General features: G+C 37.2%; 1 protein-coding gene across 7 annotated transcripts in view; it reads right to left on the reverse strand.

The window, feature by feature from the left end:
* Positions 1 to 20,893, reverse strand: part of ASPH (aspartate beta-hydroxylase) — a 523,279-nt gene that overhangs the window by 47,476 nt on the left and 454,910 nt on the right. For all 7 annotated transcript variants that reach the window (XM_069100008.1, XM_069100007.1, XM_069100009.1 and 4 more), the window contains 3 exons: positions 15,838 to 15,936; positions 12,617 to 12,706; positions 115 to 252 (listed from right to left, as the gene is read on the reverse strand). In XM_069100008.1, coding sequence (XP_068956109.1) covers positions 115 to 252; positions 12,617 to 12,706; positions 15,838 to 15,936 — 327 coding nt within the window. The remainder of the gene's footprint in view (positions 1 to 114; positions 253 to 12,616; positions 12,707 to 15,837; positions 15,937 to 20,893) is intronic.

Consider the following 20,893-nt stretch of genomic DNA (forward strand, 5'->3'; position numbering starts at 1 on the left):
TGTTGATGATATCTGTCCTAATCTCACTGCCTCTTCCCGCCTCATGTTATATAGCTGATATCTGTGATCTTGCGATCACAGATAATCTGGGGTTGAGCAGACACTGGTACTCACCTTTACTAACTCAGTATAACCAGTTTCTTTCGCAGTCCACCAAGGCTGGGCTTTAATTCCATTTACATTGTAAAGTGAACGCTGCCAAACAGATGCAAAATGACCTCTCTTGTGACCAAGTTCATACCATTTATATGCCTGAAAAAAGCCAGAAAAATAAAATCTAAGACATGTTTTCAAACATCTGGTCAAAAGCTATTAAAAAAAATTAAAATGGAACAACAAGATGGTGGATAAGGCATGTTCTCTGCTCCCCACAACCTCTCAAACCTCACCAAAACAGAAACTCTGCACCAAAGATAAAGCAAATTCAGTTGTCTCCATGGTCTAGGGCATCCAGAATACAAAAGAAGGTTAAAAACCCCCAACAATCCAATATCTTTGAAATGACATTCATTTGCCCTTAGCTTACTCAATCTGTTTCCCCCACCTCTCACATTACCAAGATCAAAGCTGCAGTAGCAGACCCAAAGACAGGACATAGCCTTACATCAAAACCCACTGCATACCCTGATCCCCACTCTCTCTTTCTGTTGCTGTAGAGATCCCTGGCTTCAGGCTGTGGAACTCTGCTTGGGTCTTGACAGTCAGCTTGGCCAAAACCTTTCGGGAACAACAGCTTTCTAGGGGCTGCAACCTCAAAGCACCCAGGTTATAAAGCTCTGAAATGCCAGGGTTGGGTCAGAAAACTGAGAAACAAAGGGAGTGGGACAGGGCACCAGGACAGGACCTCTGCACTTGAAGGACTTTTTAGACTCCTTGAAGTATGAAAGAAGAGTACAGAATCCAGGTGGGTTCAGTTCTAACCACCCAAAAGTCAAGCTGGGGGACCATGAATTGTCCAGTGTGGGAGAAGGCTGAGACACTCTGAGATCCAGCTCCCAAGGAAACCACAATCAGAGGGGAGTCAAGAAGTGGGTGATAAGGAAAATATGTAGCCAAAAAAGAAGGAAGGTCCCAAAGATTTCAGAAAGGAGAAAATTCAAAGGCCTTGAACATAAAAAGATAAAGCAACAGGAAAAAACAGTAAGAACAGAAAGAAATAAGGCCTCCAGGTCTTCAGGCATCTATGAATAAATACTATGAAATGAAGGAAATACTTGATGAGACAGAGAAGCCTGAGGAGTTAGAGGAGAACATGGGACCACAGCATGCTGCTCCAGAGTGGTTTAAAAGAGAAATGGGAATTATAAGAACAGAATTCATGTCCTACACATCAAAAATAACAAACAGAATAGAAAAACTTGAATTTTCAATGGCAAGCCTCCCCAAAGAAACAAAAGAGAGCAGCAGATTAGAAATACCAATGCCCAGAAATGAAGGACAACCTAAAAGAGGTAAAAAAAAAAATAGTAACAGTAAAAGAAAAAAAAAATGGTCACTCTGCAAACAAAACATACTGAACTTGAACATGGGATGAACAATGACAATTTAAGGATTATAAGTTTCCCAGAACATGAAAGGTTAAAAAAAAACAAAATAAAATCTTAACACCACAATGAAGGAAATAATAGAAAAGAACTGCCCAGAACTTCTAAATACAGAAAATGAAATTATAACTGAAAGAAATCGCAGATTGCCTCCAGAAAAATACCCAACTCCAAACTCCAAGACACCTGGTGGTCAAATTTAATAATTTGATTCAGAAATAAGTTCTGTAAGACATCTGGAGAAAGACTTTCGAATACAAAAAAAGGACATTCTAATAAAGTAAAACTATTTTTACCCACTAGAAAAAGAGGGGCGAATGATGAGTTCTGAAGAGCAATGGAGTTCAGGAAGTAGCTCAGAGTGGCCTGTCCTGTAAATCTGACCCCAGCCATACAAGGAATAAGATAGGTATTGAATAATAAAGAAGAGATTGAAACATTATTAGAAAGAAAATAAGCACTAAAGAAATTACTTGCCTTTCTAACACCCCAAACAGAAAAGCAGGAGTGAATAAAAGCAGCCAGCAAAAACAGTAATAGCAACACAGCCCACCAGAGTCCAGTAAGAGATTTCTTTCTAAAGGTACAAAAGGAGATGGGGTGGGGGGAGATGGAAAATCAGTAGAGGTTACGACAGGAAGAGGCAAACATGGAGCATTACAGACAGAACCAGAAGACACCTTGATTGAAGGTGACTACTTCTTTTGGGGTACTACATTACATGGGAGGGTATGTAAAGGGATGGGGAGCAGGGGGATAAAGAAGAGTGAGTAATGTGCCAAGGTCAAATCTAGCAATGAGGGGAAGGCAACCTCTGAAGTCTCAGGAAGATCAGGGCTTGCAGTAGAGAGGACTGGGGATAAGAAGGAGAGGTTGAAGATGTGGGGAAAGAAAAGAGGCCTCACTTTGGAAGTGAGACAGTGATGAATGTTCCTGTGGGTAAAGAGAGATGGTCAGTGAATGAATATGTAGGATTAAGCCTGGGAGAGCTGCTGCTTAAAAAAAAATTCTACTTGCGCTGGGAAGTGGAAAATGAACCCCGTGGAGACAAATGTCATCTGGAGAAATGAGAGAACACTGACACAGGGAGGAAATTTCCAAGCAAATGTAGAAAAAAAAGGTTAACAAGAGAGGGTATAGAGCAGTGGTCAGCTGCATCATCAAGGATCTCAGTGGTGGAGGGCCCTACCACAGGACAATGTCCTCTATCACCTGCAATAATTGGCACTGTTCTGGAAGCAAGGCACTCTAGAAAAGGGAAATAGATGGGGCAAGTCCTACATGGAAGTGGTAAAAAAAAAATGCCTAGAAGGAAAACTTGCATCCCAAGATCAAGACCAAGTTATCCTAGAACAGATGTCTTGGAAGCTTTGGTTGCATGAAGAATACAGAAATAGAGAGGGACCAGTGAATTGTAAAGGTTATAAATCTTGAGAATGAAGGGCTAGAGTAAACAGAAGGAGAAAACAGATAATGAGGAAAGTGAGAGAAATGCTTTTTGGAAAGGGAATTTAAAAATTCCATTAAAATAGAATTTAAAAGCTAATGAACAGGAATGAAGGGGAGGAGAGGAAGGGGAAATATCAAAGGAGAAGAAGGGATCAGGGGTGAGGTGAAGAGAGCCAGTGGGAACAGGGACACTTTGATAAAAAGTTAAAATAAAGTAACTGAAGGAACATAATATGGAGTCTACAGCAGAAGAGAGAACCTGCAACTGAAAAGTTTCTGAACAGACAACGTTAATGCAGCTGGGATAAGAAAGGAAGTTCTCAGCACCGAATAGATGCTATATAAATGCTTATCCCCTTCCCTTCTTCTGACATAAGGGGAACCATTTTGTGATTTCAGGATAATTGTAACATGATACAATGTGCTTTGGAGACAACTAGTCTTCTCAAAGACAGCTGTCTGGAAAGCATGCTTCTCCATATGCCCCCTTGTGAATGGTGTTGTCTCCATATGCTCTCGAAGAAGCCCTTTCCATATGTTTTTTATGCAGTGCATCTGTCATAGCTTTGGCCACATCAGAAAGTATGTCTACTTACTCATTTAATCTTTATCTTTCCAGTTATTACAAATCTAGTAATCCTTACAAAATCTGTAATGCATTGGTTGACTCAGGTTGACTCACCTGAATGTATGAATTATTATCATCTATGTTGACCTTCATATTCTGAAACTTTTAAAATCACAGTCCCAACTTTAATTGTATGAATTAGTTAGAAAAAATAATTAAAGAATGTACTTCTTAGAATAAAAAAAATAATCTGTTCGTTATTTATTTTTTAGTAGTGGTTTCACCTTCAAAGGGAATATCATGTTTTGTATTCATATGCATATAAATGCTAGGAAATAAAATAACAAAATACTTGAGATTAGGGAAGTTCATTTTAGTCACTCTTGTATGTTGTCCATGCCCACATATTTGGGTTAAAAGTATCCTTAATCATACAAAGAAAATTATTAGGGAAAGTTTTAATGACATTTTACCTGAAAAAGGAATTTATTTCAGCCCTTCATCTTTGAAATTTAGTAAACATTAAAGTGTTTTCCATTCTAGCCATATTTGTCTGATATTTAAGACTTGTTTCCCTTATTTCTAGTGTTCTAACAAAACGAGTAACAAGACACAATTCACTAATATTATCAATAACAATTATAAAATAACATTCAAAAATCTGATGGCACATTAATTTTGAAGCACCAGGGATCTATTTTTAAAGGATATATGTTTACTATGAAAAAAGTAGGAGAAAGGATGTCTTGAAACAAAAAGAGGAAGAATAGGATTTTAAATCAGGAGTCCTAAATGATTTCTTTCCCTGTACTTGACTTTGAGGAGACAAGTAACTAAGAAAACAAGTCAATAATAGAAATGATACAAAATAACTTCTAAAAATGCCTGGCATGTGTCTGTTTCTTTCTCTCTGTCTTTATCTCCCTCCTCCTTTTCTTCCCTCCTGTCTTTCTCTCTGTGTCTCTGTCTGTGACACACACATACGCACACACACACACACACACACACACGGGTCCAATTACCATCTCTATGTAGATGAATCCTAGATGTATATATCCAGCCCTGATATCCAGTCCTGAATCCCCAACAGCCAATTCTAAAATTTAACATGTCCAAAACACTGTTTTATATCAAACCTCTTCCAAACTTTCCTATTTTTTTTTTCAAACTCTGTCTTTTCAGACACCCAAATTTGCAAGCTTGGTATCTTCCTCAAGTTAACCCATACTCACCCCATATATTCACTTGGTTGCCAAATCTTATTTCTATATCAACAACTTTCAAATCTATTTCATTCTCTTAATTCAAGCAGCATAGTCACTCTGATCTGTCTCTCCCATCTCCCATCCATCATCTACACAGCTGCCAAATTAATACTTTTCCCCAGATTTATACATGTAATATACACACATATATACATATGTAGACAATATTAATATTATATTATACAGAATATGTTTACAATAAGACAATTATCTTTCATATTTATATAGCACCATTTTTTTTTTACAAATTAATATTCTTTTTTTGGAAGGTAGGGCAATTGGGGTTAAGTGACTAGCCCAAGGTCACAAGGCTAGTTTTTGTGTTAAGTGTCTGAGGTTGGATTTGAAATCAGGTCCTCTTGACTCCAAGGCCAGTACTCTATTCACTGCGCCACCTAGCTGCCCCTAACAAATTTATATATTTTATAAAGCAACTGGGGTTAAGTAACTTGCTCAAGGTTACACAGCCAGTTATTCCTGGGTGTGGTGCTAAGTATCAGAGCCCAGATTCGATCCCAGGTCATCCTGACTCTGGGGCTTGTACTCTTACTCACTGTGCCACCTGTCTGAGCCCGGATTCGATCCCCAGGTAATCCCGACTCTGGGGCCGGTGCTCTTACTCGCTGTGCTACCTGGCCGCCCCACAAATTAATATTCTTAAAACAAAGTCTGACACTATGTAAGAATCTTTAGTCTCTGTGCCACATCTAGAATAAAATATAAACTTCTCAGTATGCCACTTAAAACTCTTCATAACTAGATAGCACCATGGACAGAGCCCTGGGCCTGGAGTCAGGAAGACCTGAGCTTAAATCTGAGCTCTGACACTTAGTAATTGTGTTATCCTAGGCAAGTCACTTCTGTTTGCCCCATTTCCCTCATTTGTAAAAGGGAGATAACAGCATCTACCTCCCAGGATTTTTTGTGAGAATCAAACAAGATAAAAACTATAAAGCACTTAGTGTACTGCTGGGCACATAGTAAACAATATACAGAATGTTAGATATTATTATCATAATTTGACTCACACCTATCTTTCTGGCCTGATTCCTTCTCATGTTACAACCAAACTAGTCAACCAGTTGTTCTCTGGAAATAATAATAATGATAGCAATAAAAATAACAATAGCTGGCATTTATGTAGCGTTTAAGGTTTATGAAGTGATAACACACATACACACACACAAGCACACTCATTTGATCCTCACAATAACCCTATGAGTATTTGCTATTAAGAGATTTTAAGAGATATCTACCCAGGTTACACAGGTAGGAAATGTCTGATATATAATTTGAACTCAAGTTATTCTGACTCCACATCCTGCACACTGCAATACTAAGCTGCCTGTGGAATTGACATAGAACCTCTGGTTTCCATGCTTTTTACATGGGCTGCCCCCCATCCCTGAAATGTACTCTCTCATCACCTCTGCATCTCAGAATCCCCAATTTCTACATGAAGTCATTTTGTTGTTGTTGCTGTTGAGTCCTTTCCACTGACTTTATGACCCAATTTGAGGTTTTCTTGGCAAAGACACTGGAGTGTTTTGCCATTTCCTTCTCCAGCTCATTTTACAGAGGAGGAAACAGAGAGAAACAAGGTTAAGTGACTTGCCCAGGGCCACAAAACCAGTAAGTGCCCGTGGTTGGATTTAACCTCAGGAAGATGAGTCTTTCTGATTTCAGGCTTGACACTCTAACCATTGTGCCACCTAGCTATCCGAAGTTATTCTGGGCCCTCTCTACCTTATGGCTGTCAATACCCTTAAGATCTTAGTTTTATTTATCTGTGTAAATGTTATATTCCTCCCCTTCTTTCCCCCCTTCATATAACATAAGCTACTTGAGGGCAGAGATTATTTTGTTTCTGTTTCAACATTTCCATCTTCTTTCGTAGTTGCAAATGGTAATTGCAAATGGTAACGAATGTTTGTTGAATTCTTTCTAAGATATCTTATGTGAATTCAGAGTAATTTTTGCATGAAACATTTATGAATGCTTTGTCTCTATTATGAATAATTACATAGGCTTCCATGTATCCTGTCTCTAGGGAGAAGGCAAGGTTTTACTTCCTATAGGAGATAGCAACTGAATTGGGGGAAATCAAGCCTACATCACTCACTGCCTGTATTATATCAGAGGATTCAGGCTCACATTCATTCCAAAAGATGTGATTACCAGGAAAATACAAAGGTTCAGTTCACAGTGTCACATTTAATTTAGTTAATTGGTTGATTCATTCATAACTGTTTTATTAGGAGATGACATTATTGATGATGTTTTTGCTGGTATTTATGAAAGTGGCTGACAAGAGTGTTAGGACCTCCATCCTTTGCGCACTGAACATAAATGGCAGATGAGCTCTGGGTACCAGCTGTTTGCAAGGTCCACCGCTGTTCCTAGTCCTGCCTCTCCAGCTTAGAAACTACATGCCAATTCTACTCTAAGGGGAAAGTGCTGCTGTTTATTACTATTCCCTAGCAGTTAATAGCTAGTACAAAGTATCTTAAATTGAGAATGCTTTTTTTTTTTTTCTGCGTACTTTGATTTGAATGGTTTCATCATAGTACAACTGTTTAGGACTCTGAATAGAGTTCATCCTTTGTGAATACCATGCCCAGATAGACCAACAAGAAATGAAACTTCTCAACATTCCATTCTCTTTCCTCTGTTTCTCTTCACATTGGGTTTTTCTATCTTCCCCTTCTCCCATTATCTCTTTGACTTCTTGCCATCTTCCTTTTCCTTCTTATTTTGAGTTGTTTTCCTTTTTTCTCTACTCACTTCCCTTTTAATTTCTTTTTATCTCAAGGCAAGTAGGTGCCACAGTAGTTAAAAATGCTGAACTTGGAGTCAAGAAGACATGAGTTCAAATCTTGTTTCAGATGCTCACTAGCTGTGTGGCCCTGGACAACTCACTTAAACTCTCTGTCTCAGTTTCTGTAAAATGGAGATAATGAGAAAGGTCTGACTCACAAAGTGGTTGTATGGATACAATGAGAGAGGTACAGAGCTCTATAAATCTTAAAGTGCTACAATAATGCTGTTATTAGTATTACTATCTTACTCTATTAGGTTCCCCTCACTGACACAATCCATCTCAAAAAATTATACACCAAAGAAGTAACTTTGGGTGCCCTTAAGTCTTAGTGTATTTTTAAGCTTTAATGGCTTTTGGAACACTCTATATGTCAGATTTTATTCCATGCTTACCATGTCCAGAGCAGTATGACATGGAAATATAAAAATGAATAATACATAGTCCCTCTGCCCTCATGGAGCTTATATTCTAATAAGGAGATATGACATCTGTAAACATAATTATGATATAAAATGAGACACAGCGTGTGTTTATAAAATAAATACACATTGAGTACAGGAGTGAGACATAAAAATGCTACATGAGGTCAGTGGGGGAAAGATCATTGTTAACTAGGAGGATAGAGAAAAACTTCCCGAAGAAGTAGCATTTGAGTTGGGCTTTGAAGGAAAGAGAGTATTTCAACAGATGGAAGGGAGGAGTGGGGAGAGAACTGAAGGGCATTCCTTTGAAATGATATGAGCAAAGGTACTTGGTCAATAGCTCAACACCTCAAATATTTGTGACTTTCTTAGTAAGGGTGCTCTTTCCACAACAATGAATGAAACTTGTACATGACTTAATAGTTCTAGGGAACTGCTGTCATTAAAAATTTTATGTGGCTGCAGCCAGTTTCTCCAAGCTTAACCAGGATGGTCCACAGAAAATGGACACTGTCTATCCTTGGAACACACATATTCTATCCTTGGAACAGCAGAGGCTGTTAACATCTTTCCAGTTTGATAGAACATAACAGAGCTTTCACCCTGCTCACAGAGCTTTCAACAATCCAGGATGTCTTGGAAGCCATCAAAGAGGCCTTCTGTGGATATGTAATGGCCCAGAAACAGGAAAATGCAGATGATATTGAGGGGTTTTGTTCTTAAACTTTTTGTGTTATCATCGAACCTTCTGGCAATCTGGTGAAGTCTAAGGACCCCTTCTCTGACTAATGTTTCTGAATTCACAAAATAAAGTACATGGCATCATATAAGAAATCAAATACTTTGAAATAGTTATGAAAAATATTTTTGGAAAGCTTCATGGATACCATTCAGAACCCTTGGTCTAGTCTAACTGGAATGGAGGGCAGCAAGATGAGATAAAATTATAGACATGGGGTACTGCCAGACTGTGAAAGGCCTAGAATGCCAGGCTAAAGAATCTAAGTTTTATTTGGTAAGAAACAGGAAGTCGCTTCAGGGCTTTGAGCAGAGGAGTGATGTGGGAATGTATGGAAAATTAACCTGGTAGTTGTGTGAATGACGGATTGGAAGAAGGAAAGAACGGGGAGAGATTAGCTATGAGGAAAAAAAAAAGGTGAGCTAAAAAAAAAAAAAAGCTAGGAAAGCTTCCACAAGAGTCCTATCAGCTAGGAATGAGAGCTTGTACTAGAATGCTGGCACTGGCAGACTATCAACCCCATGGGGGCTGAGTCTGGCTCTTCTTCAGTCTCTGCATATCCTTCAGGACTTAGCACAATTCTCTGCACACAGAAGGCCTGTGTGAATATGAAGCACCATGGAGGAGGGCTGGGTAGCTATGTGGGTAAGGAAGGGAAAGGAAAAGAAGATTTCTAGAGAATATCAAGGGATGCTGAGTGAAAGGGAGTGACACTCACAAATATTCTGAAGTCAGAGGGAAAAGAAAAGCAGAATTTGTGAGAAAGATAAGCTCAATTTTACACAGACTGTATTTGAGGTGCAGGTCAGACATCAAGGAAAAGGCTATAGGATCACCATTAGAGACCATCTTGCCCAGGCTCCTCATTTGAAAGATAAGGAAACTTTGGCCCAGAGGTTCAATGACTTTTCAAAGGTCACGGGGATAGTTTGTAGAAAAGGTGGGATTTTAACTCTGGTCCTGTCATAAGGAGTTGGTAACAGATGTCTGGAGTTTGGAATAGAGATCCAAGCTGGTAGTAAAGATCTTGAAGATTATAAACTTCTTAAGGCAACATCCAGGATCAAATATAAAATTTCATTTGGCTTTTAAGACCCTTCATAACCAGCCCCCTTCCTACTTTTCTAGTCTTCTGATACATCCATCAATCCCCTCTGGCAACTTTATGACCTATGAACACTGGTCTTCTTGCTATTCCTTAAACAAAACGCCCCATCCCCTTACCCTATGCTTTTTCATGTGTCCTCCCCCTGCCATGTTTGGAACAATTTCCCTCTTGGCTTGATTGTCTTCTTCAAGTCTCAGAAAAAAAATCTTACCTTCTGCAAGAGCCCTTTCCCAATCTCCCTAAATGCCAGTGGCTTCCCTCAGATATTGCCTTTAATTTACTCTGCCTGGTACACACAGAGTTCTCTGCATATTGTTTCCTCAAGTAGAAAGGGCTCCATGAGGTCAGGGACCGTATTTTTGCTTTTCTTTGTCTCTATCCTTATTATATTTACTATGGTGCCAGGCACTTAAGAAATGCTTGTTGATTTGAGTTTTCATCTTTGTATTTCCAATGCCTAGGACACTGCCTTACACATAGAAAAGTGCTTTAAAATGTTTTTCTGAATAGAATTGGAAGTCCTCTGCAGAGTTGAAGATATAGGAGTGAGATTCTCAGAGAAAAGCAAGAAAAGGGATTTTTTTTATTAGTATATTGGTTCCCCATGATCTCTTTGCAATTAACAGCTACCCCTCTACTTTCCATAATGATGTCAATTGAGTTTGTAGACCAGTCCCAAAGATTCAAATCCTAAATTCTAAACAAATGCTTTTGTAGTGAACTGTTTTTTTTTTGTTATTGTTTCTTTTGTTACTGAGACGACAAAAGACTTGGTCTTTCCAACCAAGCTGTGAAAGAGAACATAGATTTCCTTTAACTGTCTTTGAGCCTGGTTTTGGTAATGTTCAAAGACAAATTAAATGTGTCTTGTGTGACAAATGCATTTATATCAATCAGGCATGGACATTTATTTAATGTTAGACAGATACTGTCAGCAAAATCTTGCCTCTGTCTGTCATTCAAGGGAACTGAGGGTCATTTCCATCTCAAAAGGTGTGAAGAAGCCAAAATACTTATTAGTCAGCAATTTTGACTTTCTCCTTTCAATTCAATCCTAACACCACATGATATTTTAGCTGTCAGAATGGCAGGTTATATAGGAACAGATTCAGAAAAATAAAAACATGTACCTAAAACAGTGTCAATTATTTAAACCTCTACTACCCCAAATCAATTCATGTCTTTTGTCAATAAACTCCCTGTCACAAACCCCCTTGATTTTTTAAATCCACAATTATCCACAATTGGAACTATGCTTTTGATTAATTTTAGAAATGAAAAGCTATGTTACATTTAGCTATGTCTGCACTGTAGATACAGAATTTAATTGTTATAAACAACGATGCAGCTTTCTTCTTTGATCCTTAATACACTGACTTTTATGAAGTGATCCATGCCTGGGTAGCCCCACACATCTGTCTTAGAAATCAGTGTGGATTGTTTTTTCATGAAATTGTAAAAATAAAGCAAGATGGAACCTCTGAGGTCATTGAGTAAACCCCCCTTATTTGACAGAAGACTATTTCCCTAGGGGTTGCACAGCTAGTAAGGATTTGAGCTAAATTTGAACCCCTATCTTTCTGACTCCAAACCTAGTCTGATCTCTGGAATCTTTCATTGCCTTTCCAGCTTTTAGAATATGTTGTCACAATAAATAATGTAAGTTATGATTAAGGAAATGACATCATTCTGAGAAAAAAGTAATTATGACAAAGGAAACATTCAACAAGGTTTTTGTTTTTATTTCCCCATGTATTTCATTGGCCGTAGCTATTGGAAATTACAACTTTGAGTATTCACCTAACACTTGTCCCAAGAAGCTTCAGAGCATAATTATGCTATTAATTGTAATGGTGAGTTTGTAAATAAGATTATTTAAAATAAAGATCCTTCCTAAAAGACACATACATCTTTCTAATCTCATAATAAAAGTATGATAGCAAATTTTCAAAACAAACCTAGGAAACCTATTTATAAACTTTTATCTATTTTGTCTCTTGCTAATTGTCAGATGCTTCCTTGCCATGAGATAAAGTATATAAAGAGCTTTGTCACACATAAGGGCAATGTAAACGTCAGCTCTTATTAATACTACTTTGCCTCTTTTGCTAGTTGTCACACACTTTTCACTTCAAAACAATGTTTCCCTTCCATATCTGCCTTCCCATGGGACTTTAAGAGAGACCTTGGGATTACTCAGTCAGTTTCCTGGCAACACACTGCGATGTTAAACATGAGAATATATATTCTCAGGAAAATTGGACTCTCAAAATGTAGACTAGGGGTTATACTGAAAACGACTCCTAGCTTAAATTACATGACATGAAATATCTAATAAATACTTGATAAACTTGATAATAATTTAGTATTTGAGTAAGTGCTAAGTGTCTACAACTCTGGAAAGTAGGTGCTATCGTTATCCCCATATTTACAAAGGAGGGAACTGAGGCAAAGACAAGTTAAGTGACTTGCTTAGAAGCTAGAAAGTATAAGAAGTGGTATTTTAACTCAGGTTTTTTGGGTCCTGGTCCAGTGTTCTACCCACTCTACCATCTAGTTGACTAAATCTTAAGTTGCCTAAATCTGAATATTTCCATTAGCAATTTTTTTTAGTTCTTATTTTTCTATAACTGACTTCCTTTTATTTTCCACCATCCATTTCCTCTATAAGAGAAAACAATTAGTTTATGAGATCACTACCTCTTTGTTCCCGACTCTCTGCAAAGCATCACCCAAATGGAAATAAAAACGCCCATCATCAGTGCCAGGGTCACCAGATTCCAGTCCTTCCTGATGAAAAAGTAAAAAACAAATTCTTAGTAATATTATATTGAGAGATTTCAATAAATAAATTTACTTTATTCATTGGGCTACATTAAAGAAAGGAACACCAAACTAAGAAAAGAAAACGCTAATCACACCCCTTCCTTTAAGAGCTAGATAAAAAGATCCCATTTCGACTTTGCAGTTAGCTTATGAATCAGAATTTACAACTCAAGACAAAATAGACATCACAGTCCAGATCTTAACAATAAGGCAATCACTATCAAGGGCTAGGGCTGGTCATAAAATAAAGAAGATACTTCTCTGTGGGAGTGATTATGTAGTTAAGCCTGTAGTCCTTTCTGAGAGATTTAAGGTTCTTCTCTGCAGGAAAGGACCTCTCTGGTCGTATTTCTGCCAAATCCCCTTTTCCTCCCCTGAATCCTACCCTATCAGCCAGTCTTTAACTATTATACTTGAACCAAAATACTTAATTACCCTTAGAATGTGTGAAGTGATATGGAGACAGCCAAAAGATATATTTCTTTTCACTGGAAATGAATTCATGCTGAGCTTTTGATAAAACCACTTAAAAATGCAACAAAATGGAAATAAATTTGGATCTTAAAAAAGATAGTTTCTCCCTAACCAATTTCCATTTTAAAATAGAACCAAAAGATTTAAAACTAGAAGGAGCCCTTGGAGATCTCCTAGTCTAACTTTCATTTTTACAAATTAAGAACTTAAGACCCAGTGGGGCGAATTTATTTGCCCAAGGTCACATCAATATTAAGTTGTAGAAACAAGATTCAAAGTCAGTTCTTCTGATGCTAAATTCAATGGTTTTTCCTGTTCCCCATTCTGATCATTTTCCCCTCTTTTAATTCAATCATTGATTGAACTCCTCCTATGTACAAAGCTCTGTGGTTTAACTACTAGAGATAAAAAGACAAAAAAAATGACACAAGCCTTCCTTTCCAGGACCTCATGTTCTGTTGGCTGAAAATGAGAAGCAAGGAGAAAAGATAAGGAAGAATTAGGAAGTGGAAAAAAATAAAAGGATATTAGTTTCAAGGAATTGCATTCTAAATTCTCCATATTTTAGGAGAGGACTTCTTTTAAAAATTCTATTATCTCCTTTCCTTAGGGAGAGAGCCTTGTGCATATGTAGTAGAACTCATAGCTGGTCTCAAAGCAAGAAAGACTAAGGTTCAAGTCCCATTCCTTATATATACTATCTGGGTCGAATCATTTAACTTGGGCAAATCACTTAACACCTTGATGCTCTCAGGCAACTCTCAAGACTAACATACAGAGAAGGTGTTGGCCTGCCTAGGTCGCAGGCACTTTCTCACCTAGGAATTCCTTACACCAGTGAATTCTCAAAGTCAGTCTCTATCCCTATTGCTACCATTTTTATAATTATCCCTGTTGTATTTATGACAAAAAGTTGTAAATAAATAACTCCTATGTATGTAGAGCTTTGTTTTATAAAATGAGAGGCAGCCCCATAGAAGTAGATAGAGAGTTTGCATGGGAGAGGAAACCATAGGTTTGTGTTCCACTTCTGACACTTACTAGCTGTGTGACCCTGGGCAAGTCACTTAACATCTTAGTGCTCCAGGCAAGTCTCAGAAGCTCCAAGTGGTATAACAAGTATCTATTTGCATAGGAAGAGGCAGTTCCCTCATCCAGGGATTTCCTTTTAAGTAAAATCCCAGGTCTAGTCTTTATTCCTATCCCTTTGTGTTACAAGGCACTATTCCTACAATAAAGATTGCCAAAGTGTTACCTTCATTTAATAAAAGAGAAAGTCTAAAGATTTGAAGAGATAGTGTAGAGAAAGGAGTATATGGAGGCATGAGGAATAGCCAACACAAAGGCCAGTGGATGGAAGAGGCCAATTTTCCTGGATCATAGAAAGTAAAGCAGTATAATGCATGATAAAACCAGAAAGGTAGCTTGGAGCCAGGTTTTGAATGGCTTTATGAGACAGTAGAGATCATATTTAACCAGAGAGGTAATAGGGAACCATTACAATTTATTAAGTAGGGCAGTGACATGGCTTCAGGAAAAACACTACAGGATATGACCTGGAGTGGAGAGGGACAAGATAAAAGATTATGAGGGCCAGAACAAAAGGGAGTCATGTGAAGAGAAAGAAGGGGAAAGACATGAGAGATGTGCTGCAGGTAAAAATGACAAGATCTGGCACTGAATTGATATACTGGGAGAGTGGGAGTGATGAGTCAAGGAGAAACACCTAATCTATGAACCTGGATGTCCAAGAAGGAAGCGCTACCCTCAATAGAAATAGAGGAATTTGTTAAAAGTGGGAAAAATAATGAGTTCCAGTCTTGGTATGTTGAATTGTTTATTGGACAGCCTGTCAAAAATTCCAATAGAGATTTATGAAAAATGATAGGAGAGCCCAGGAGAGAGAAGGAAAGGTAAAATAGGCCAGAGTCCTGTACCTCAAGAAGGATTCATGCTTCCCTACATCCTAGGGAGGACAAGTGATATCATTTTTATGGAGCTCTTTGGAAGAGCTATAACAATTCACCGTATCATTATGTAATTTCTTAGCCAACCAAAGGCACCAAAGGCCAAACATAATTTTGTCCATGTCAAACACATTGCTGACATAACCTGAATGTTTTAGGTTAGCATGTTTTATTTAGATAGCCTCAATTCTACACCTCATTTTATATGTGCAATTATATCAGTACTTCCATCCCATGGCAATGACCACTGAAATAATTTTTATTTGATTTTCTTATAGGAAATAATGCTCTGATTGAACTAATTTTTAAAAGACATTAAAATAATTATTCCTTTCCTTTTTTAAATCTTTTGTCTTTCCTAAAAGCAATAATGTTGCTGATTTATTTTTAGAATTTTCCTTAAGATATTTTCCCCATGTTCTTTTTGTTGCCTACAGTAAGCATTTTTGTACATAAGATACTTTCAACTGTAGGGTAAATTCATATAGTGCATATGGTGGTCATGGGGAGAGGGTAAACATCTTGATGAAAAGACCCTGTAGCAAATATCAATCAATGTAGAGTGCATGACAATCAATCTATAATGCACAATCAAGGGCATCCAAATGACTCCAAGGAATCTCAAGATGAAAAAATAAGGGCAGTGAAGGTTACCTTCAAATAAGGGATGCTCTCGGCAATCTTGTTCTGGGCCTTCAGGATAAAACCATAATGCACTTTGGCAAAGCCATCATTAGGAGTCACATTCAAAACCTGTTTTCAAGAGAACAAAATAAAGGTTCACAGTTAAATCCAAATTCTGGAAATTATTTTCAAAATATTTTAAGGACTGACCTTGATGTGTTGGCAACTTTATTAGGACTAGAGATTTAAGGTGAAAAAACAAAGAAATTTCTTACATCAAAGAATTTCTTAATATTGGCTCAATTATTTAATTCAGCACATAGGATATTAATATTTCTGGGCAATGATTCTGATAGGGACAATTCTTTAGCAACAAAAAATATTAGGCAGTTATTGAAATTAACAAGGTCTACTTTCTATATTGTGTGACTTGTGCAAATATGATTTCAATTCTGTTTCTAGTGATTAGGAACAATGAAAGACTTTTATGACAGTTACTGATGACTCAGATTTTTCAACAGAGTAAGTAATAAACAAGGAAAATTCTAAATAGTTAGCATTTTATCACCATTTCCCCTTCACTATAATCTCTCCCATTCCATCATACAGAATGACTTTAAGTTTTATTTTTTCTCCACTAATTACTAGAGAAACTTTTTGGTACACAATCTGTGAGCCAAAGTAGTGTGCAGTAATACAGATAGTAGAATTATCACACTCAAACACAAAACATTAATTGGGTTTAGAAATAAATTATTCTGAATGTTCCTAATTAAATATTAAAATAATCAGGAAATAATTCATTATTTCCCTGTTCTAAATTTAGAAAAAAAAAACATCAATGAGACAAATGAGCAGTCTCCAATACTCACTTAAAGGCTCAGAAAAGGTTGAGCTGGATGTTGTTCATCATGAGAAGAAGTGTGGTTTCCAGTACTTTCCCCTATTCTTATGCTTGGCTAGAGAAGGACATGGTCATTGGGAGAGCTTCACACTTAACCAGCAAACGTATGTGAAAACTACTCCTTCAACTGACTTTGAAAGGATTGACTGCCAGAAGCAAATATTTTGTCACCTGATTTTTTCTTTTTCTCAAACGGTGTATGCTTTATTTCCTCAACTGTTTCTGTAATATTTGAAGGCAGAGATGCTGTCATTCTGTATTCCTCACTGTACCTGGCACAATTCTGTGTTCAATAACTACTGGTTGAATGGAAATGAATAAGCCACAGGCATGAAATATTATGTTAATGCTCTACCCCAGCCCCATTGCAGTCATATCTTTGTATTTCTGCTTATGAAATGACATGACCAGCCTTCATATCTTATACAAACTGTGCAGCCACACCCAGGTTGCAGGATCTTTGAAATGCATGAGTACAATGTACCCAAGCCAAATCAACATTGAGTGCAAGTGTTTATGAATTATATACACAAAAGGAAACCTGAATATGAGTCCTAAATTACTAACCTAAGCCCTCTATGCTCACAGAGCAGAGATACATTTCTTAAAAGTCAGATAACCAAGAATTCAGATGTATTTTATATAATTCTAGATACACTACCTCATTGTCTCTTGAATTTAGAGCAGGAGTAATTACATAATGGAACAAGAAATGTAAAGTACTATTTTACACAGGATGACCAAAATCAAATTATTTGGGGGCTTAAAAAAAATTGTGTGAAGCAAAGCTCATGGAGATAACATTTTATAAAATGCTTTGCAAACTTTAAAGCAATATACCAGTGTCAGTTGTTGTTGCTATTATCATTATTACTACCAAAATAACCACATTTTTCCATCAGGATATCTTTAGATAAGAAAAGAAAAATCTCTGTTTTGGATCATCAGCTTAGAAGTGAAAAAGAAAAGCAAACAACCACTCCAAAGAAAACCACAGCTCTGGGATGTGATGTGAAAACATCACTTTCTACTGATGCTTCACAGAAGTTCTCACTAGAGACAATTAGGCCACGCTGAATATAATTACTTCCGTATTTAGTATAATTAAATATAATTCTGTACAGATGATTCTTAAGATGAACTAAAATGTCTCCTATCTCTGAGACCCAGTCTTGTAGTAGGGGAAACTAACTACAAACATTCCAAAAAGGTTTATATAAATTAGTGGATGACAGATTCATTATGGGCTATTAAGAGAAGCTAGAATGTTTGGGATTTTTCCCTAATCCCTGACAATGGTATCAAAGGGACAACCAGGCCCTTCTGCAAACACTTCCCTTGGTGCCTCTGTCAGAGCTCTAGCCATCATTAAATGAAGAGCTGACCTGAAAACAACAACAACAAAAAGCAATATTCCCCCAAATCGGCAAAGCTAACATTTATTGTCTTGTTATTTGCCAGGGGTGAAGAACCTGCAGCCTCCAGGCCACATGTGGCCTTCTAGGTCCTCAAGTGCAGCCCTTTATCTGAATCTAAACTTCACAGGGAGTGTGAAAGGGCCACACTTGAGGACTTAGAGGGCCACATAAGTCCTCGAGGCTGCAGGTTCTCCAACCCTGTTACAGGAATTAGCAACTTAAAGTTGTGAAAATGAAATTTTAAATGAAAGGTATAATAAACACATACTAGCTTCAATACTTTTCATTCCACATATATTCAAAATTCAAACTGATTTGTAGATACTAAAAATGTTATATAAAAAAAATAAAGGTCTCATTTTAAGCTCATTCTGTAGCAGATTAATGTGTCTCTTTCCTTAATCAGGATGAAGAGACCAAAGGGACCTCAAAGATCATCTGGTCTTAGTACCTAATTTCAGAGACAGAAATACACTCAGAAAAGTAAAGGGACTTGTCCAGTGAGATAGAAGACAAAAGAAGCAGAGCTAAGATTCGAACTCATGTCTTCTGTTTCTGGACCCTGTGTTTGAGATCTTAACCATGGTGCCTCATAGGTGAAGGAGCTTAATATGATTTATTTTTTTAATTTAAGGAGGAAGAGGCCTCAACAATTCAATGCAAGATAAAATCATACTGTTATGATTTGATGTTCTTATTAGTTTCAGGGTATAATAACTATACATGGCAAAAAATTGAAAAAACTATTAGAAGTCAAGCATTAGTTTCAAATAATGAAAAGATTTTTTTTCTTTAATAGTTGTGATTCAACCAGTGTAAAGAATTCTTAGTGAGGAAATTGCTTCTAACAGTGTAGCTCACTAACTGTTCTTCAATTTATAGTCTTAAAATAGTGCATGAGGCACTGAGGTCAAGTGGCATAATGAAAACAATAACAATAATAAAATTTTTATAGTACCTGTTGCTGTTGTTGAGTCATTTCTGGCTTTTTGTGACCCTATTTGGGGTTTTCTTGACAAAGATACTGGAGTGGTTTGCCATTTCCCCCTCCAGTTCATTTTACAGATGAGGAAACTAAGGCAAACAGGGTTAAGTGAGTTGCTCAAGGTCACAAAGCTAATGTCTGAGACCGGATTTGAACTTAGGTCTTCTCCACTCCAGGCTGTCTGCTCTATTCACTGTGCCACCTAGCTGTGCTATATAGCATCTACTGCAGGCCAAGCACTGTGCTAAGCACTTGACAATTATTATGCCATTTGATCTTGCCCACAGACACACAGACAGTATGTTCCCCAGGTCAGACTTGAAGAAATGTTTTGCCAATTGCAAGGCCAGCTCTCTGTCCATTACACCACACATCAGCAATACGCAATCTTGATAAGTAAGAAGGACCTATGCAAATGCTAAGAGAATCTTACACACCATCTAGTCTGACTTCCTCATTTACAGATGAGGAAGCTGGGATTCAGAAAGATTAATATTTGATACCTGAGTGATTTTAACTTTTTTTCAGGCCTTTAAAATCTATTTAGTAAATGATTTCTTTTATGCCCTAAATAATACCCTCATAGCCTGAAGGAATTATAAAACCACTGATACAGATTTGAATGGGATTGCAGAAATCATTTATATGAATTTTCTATACAATATGCTAAAGTCTCTTTTGCAACTTTCCTGACATGGATAGTCAATGCCCTACTAATACTTGAAAACATTTACTTTCATATTACTAGCAGGATGGAGTTGAAGACAAGAGGTAGGTAGTTCAGTGGATAGAGAGTTAGACCTAGAATTAGGAAGATCTGTGTTCAAATCTGGCCTCCGACACTTACTAGCTGGGTACCCTGGGCAAGTCACTTCAGTTTCATTTGTAAAATGGGTATAATAATAGCAGCTTACCTCTCAGGGTCATTGTGGAGATCAAATGAGATAATATTTATAACTTTATGCAAACTTTAAAAAGCTATATAAATACTTGCTAATATTATTATGGCAGCTATTGAGTGTAGGACCTGGAGTCAAGAAGACTCATCTTCTAAACAGTCAAAGGATGTGAACAGGCAGTTTTCAGATGAAGAAATCAGAGCTTTCTATAGTCATATGAAAAAATGTTCTAAATCACTATTGATTAGAGAAATGCAAATTAAAACAACTCTAAGGTACTACCTCACATCTATCAGATTGACTAATATGACAGAAAAGGAAAATGACAAATGTTGCAGAAGATGTGGGAAAGTTGGGACATTAATGCATTATTGGTGGAGTTCTGAACTGATCCAACCATTCTGGAGAGCAATTTGGAACTATGCACAAAGGGCTATAAAACTACGCATACCCTTTGACCCAGCAATATCACTTTTAGGTCTACATCCCAGAGAGATTATAAAGAAGGGGAAAAGACCTACATGTAGAAAGTATTTATAGCAGCTCTTTTTGTGGTAGCAAAAAAATTGGAAATTGAGGGAATGCCCATAAATTGGGGAATAGCTGAACAAGTTGTGGTGTATGAAAGTAATGGAATACTAATGTGTTATAAGAAAGGATAAGCTGGCAAATCTCAGAAAAACCTAGAAACACTTACATGAAGTGATACAAAGTGAAGGGAGCAGAACCAAGAGAACACTGTACACATTAACAGCAACATTGTGTGATGATCCATTATGAATGACTTGGCTCTTCTCAGCAATACAATGATGCAAGACAATTACAAAAGACTCATGATAGAAAATGCTATCCACCGCCAGAGAAAGAATTGATCGAATTT

This window comes from Petaurus breviceps, unplaced genomic scaffold (genome assembly GCF_028583685.1).
Source record: "Petaurus breviceps papuanus isolate PSGF00001 unplaced genomic scaffold, PetGlider_PUasm1.0 38, whole genome shotgun sequence".
In the NCBI taxonomy this organism is placed as follows: Eukaryota; Metazoa; Chordata; class Mammalia; order Diprotodontia; family Petauridae; genus Petaurus; species Petaurus breviceps.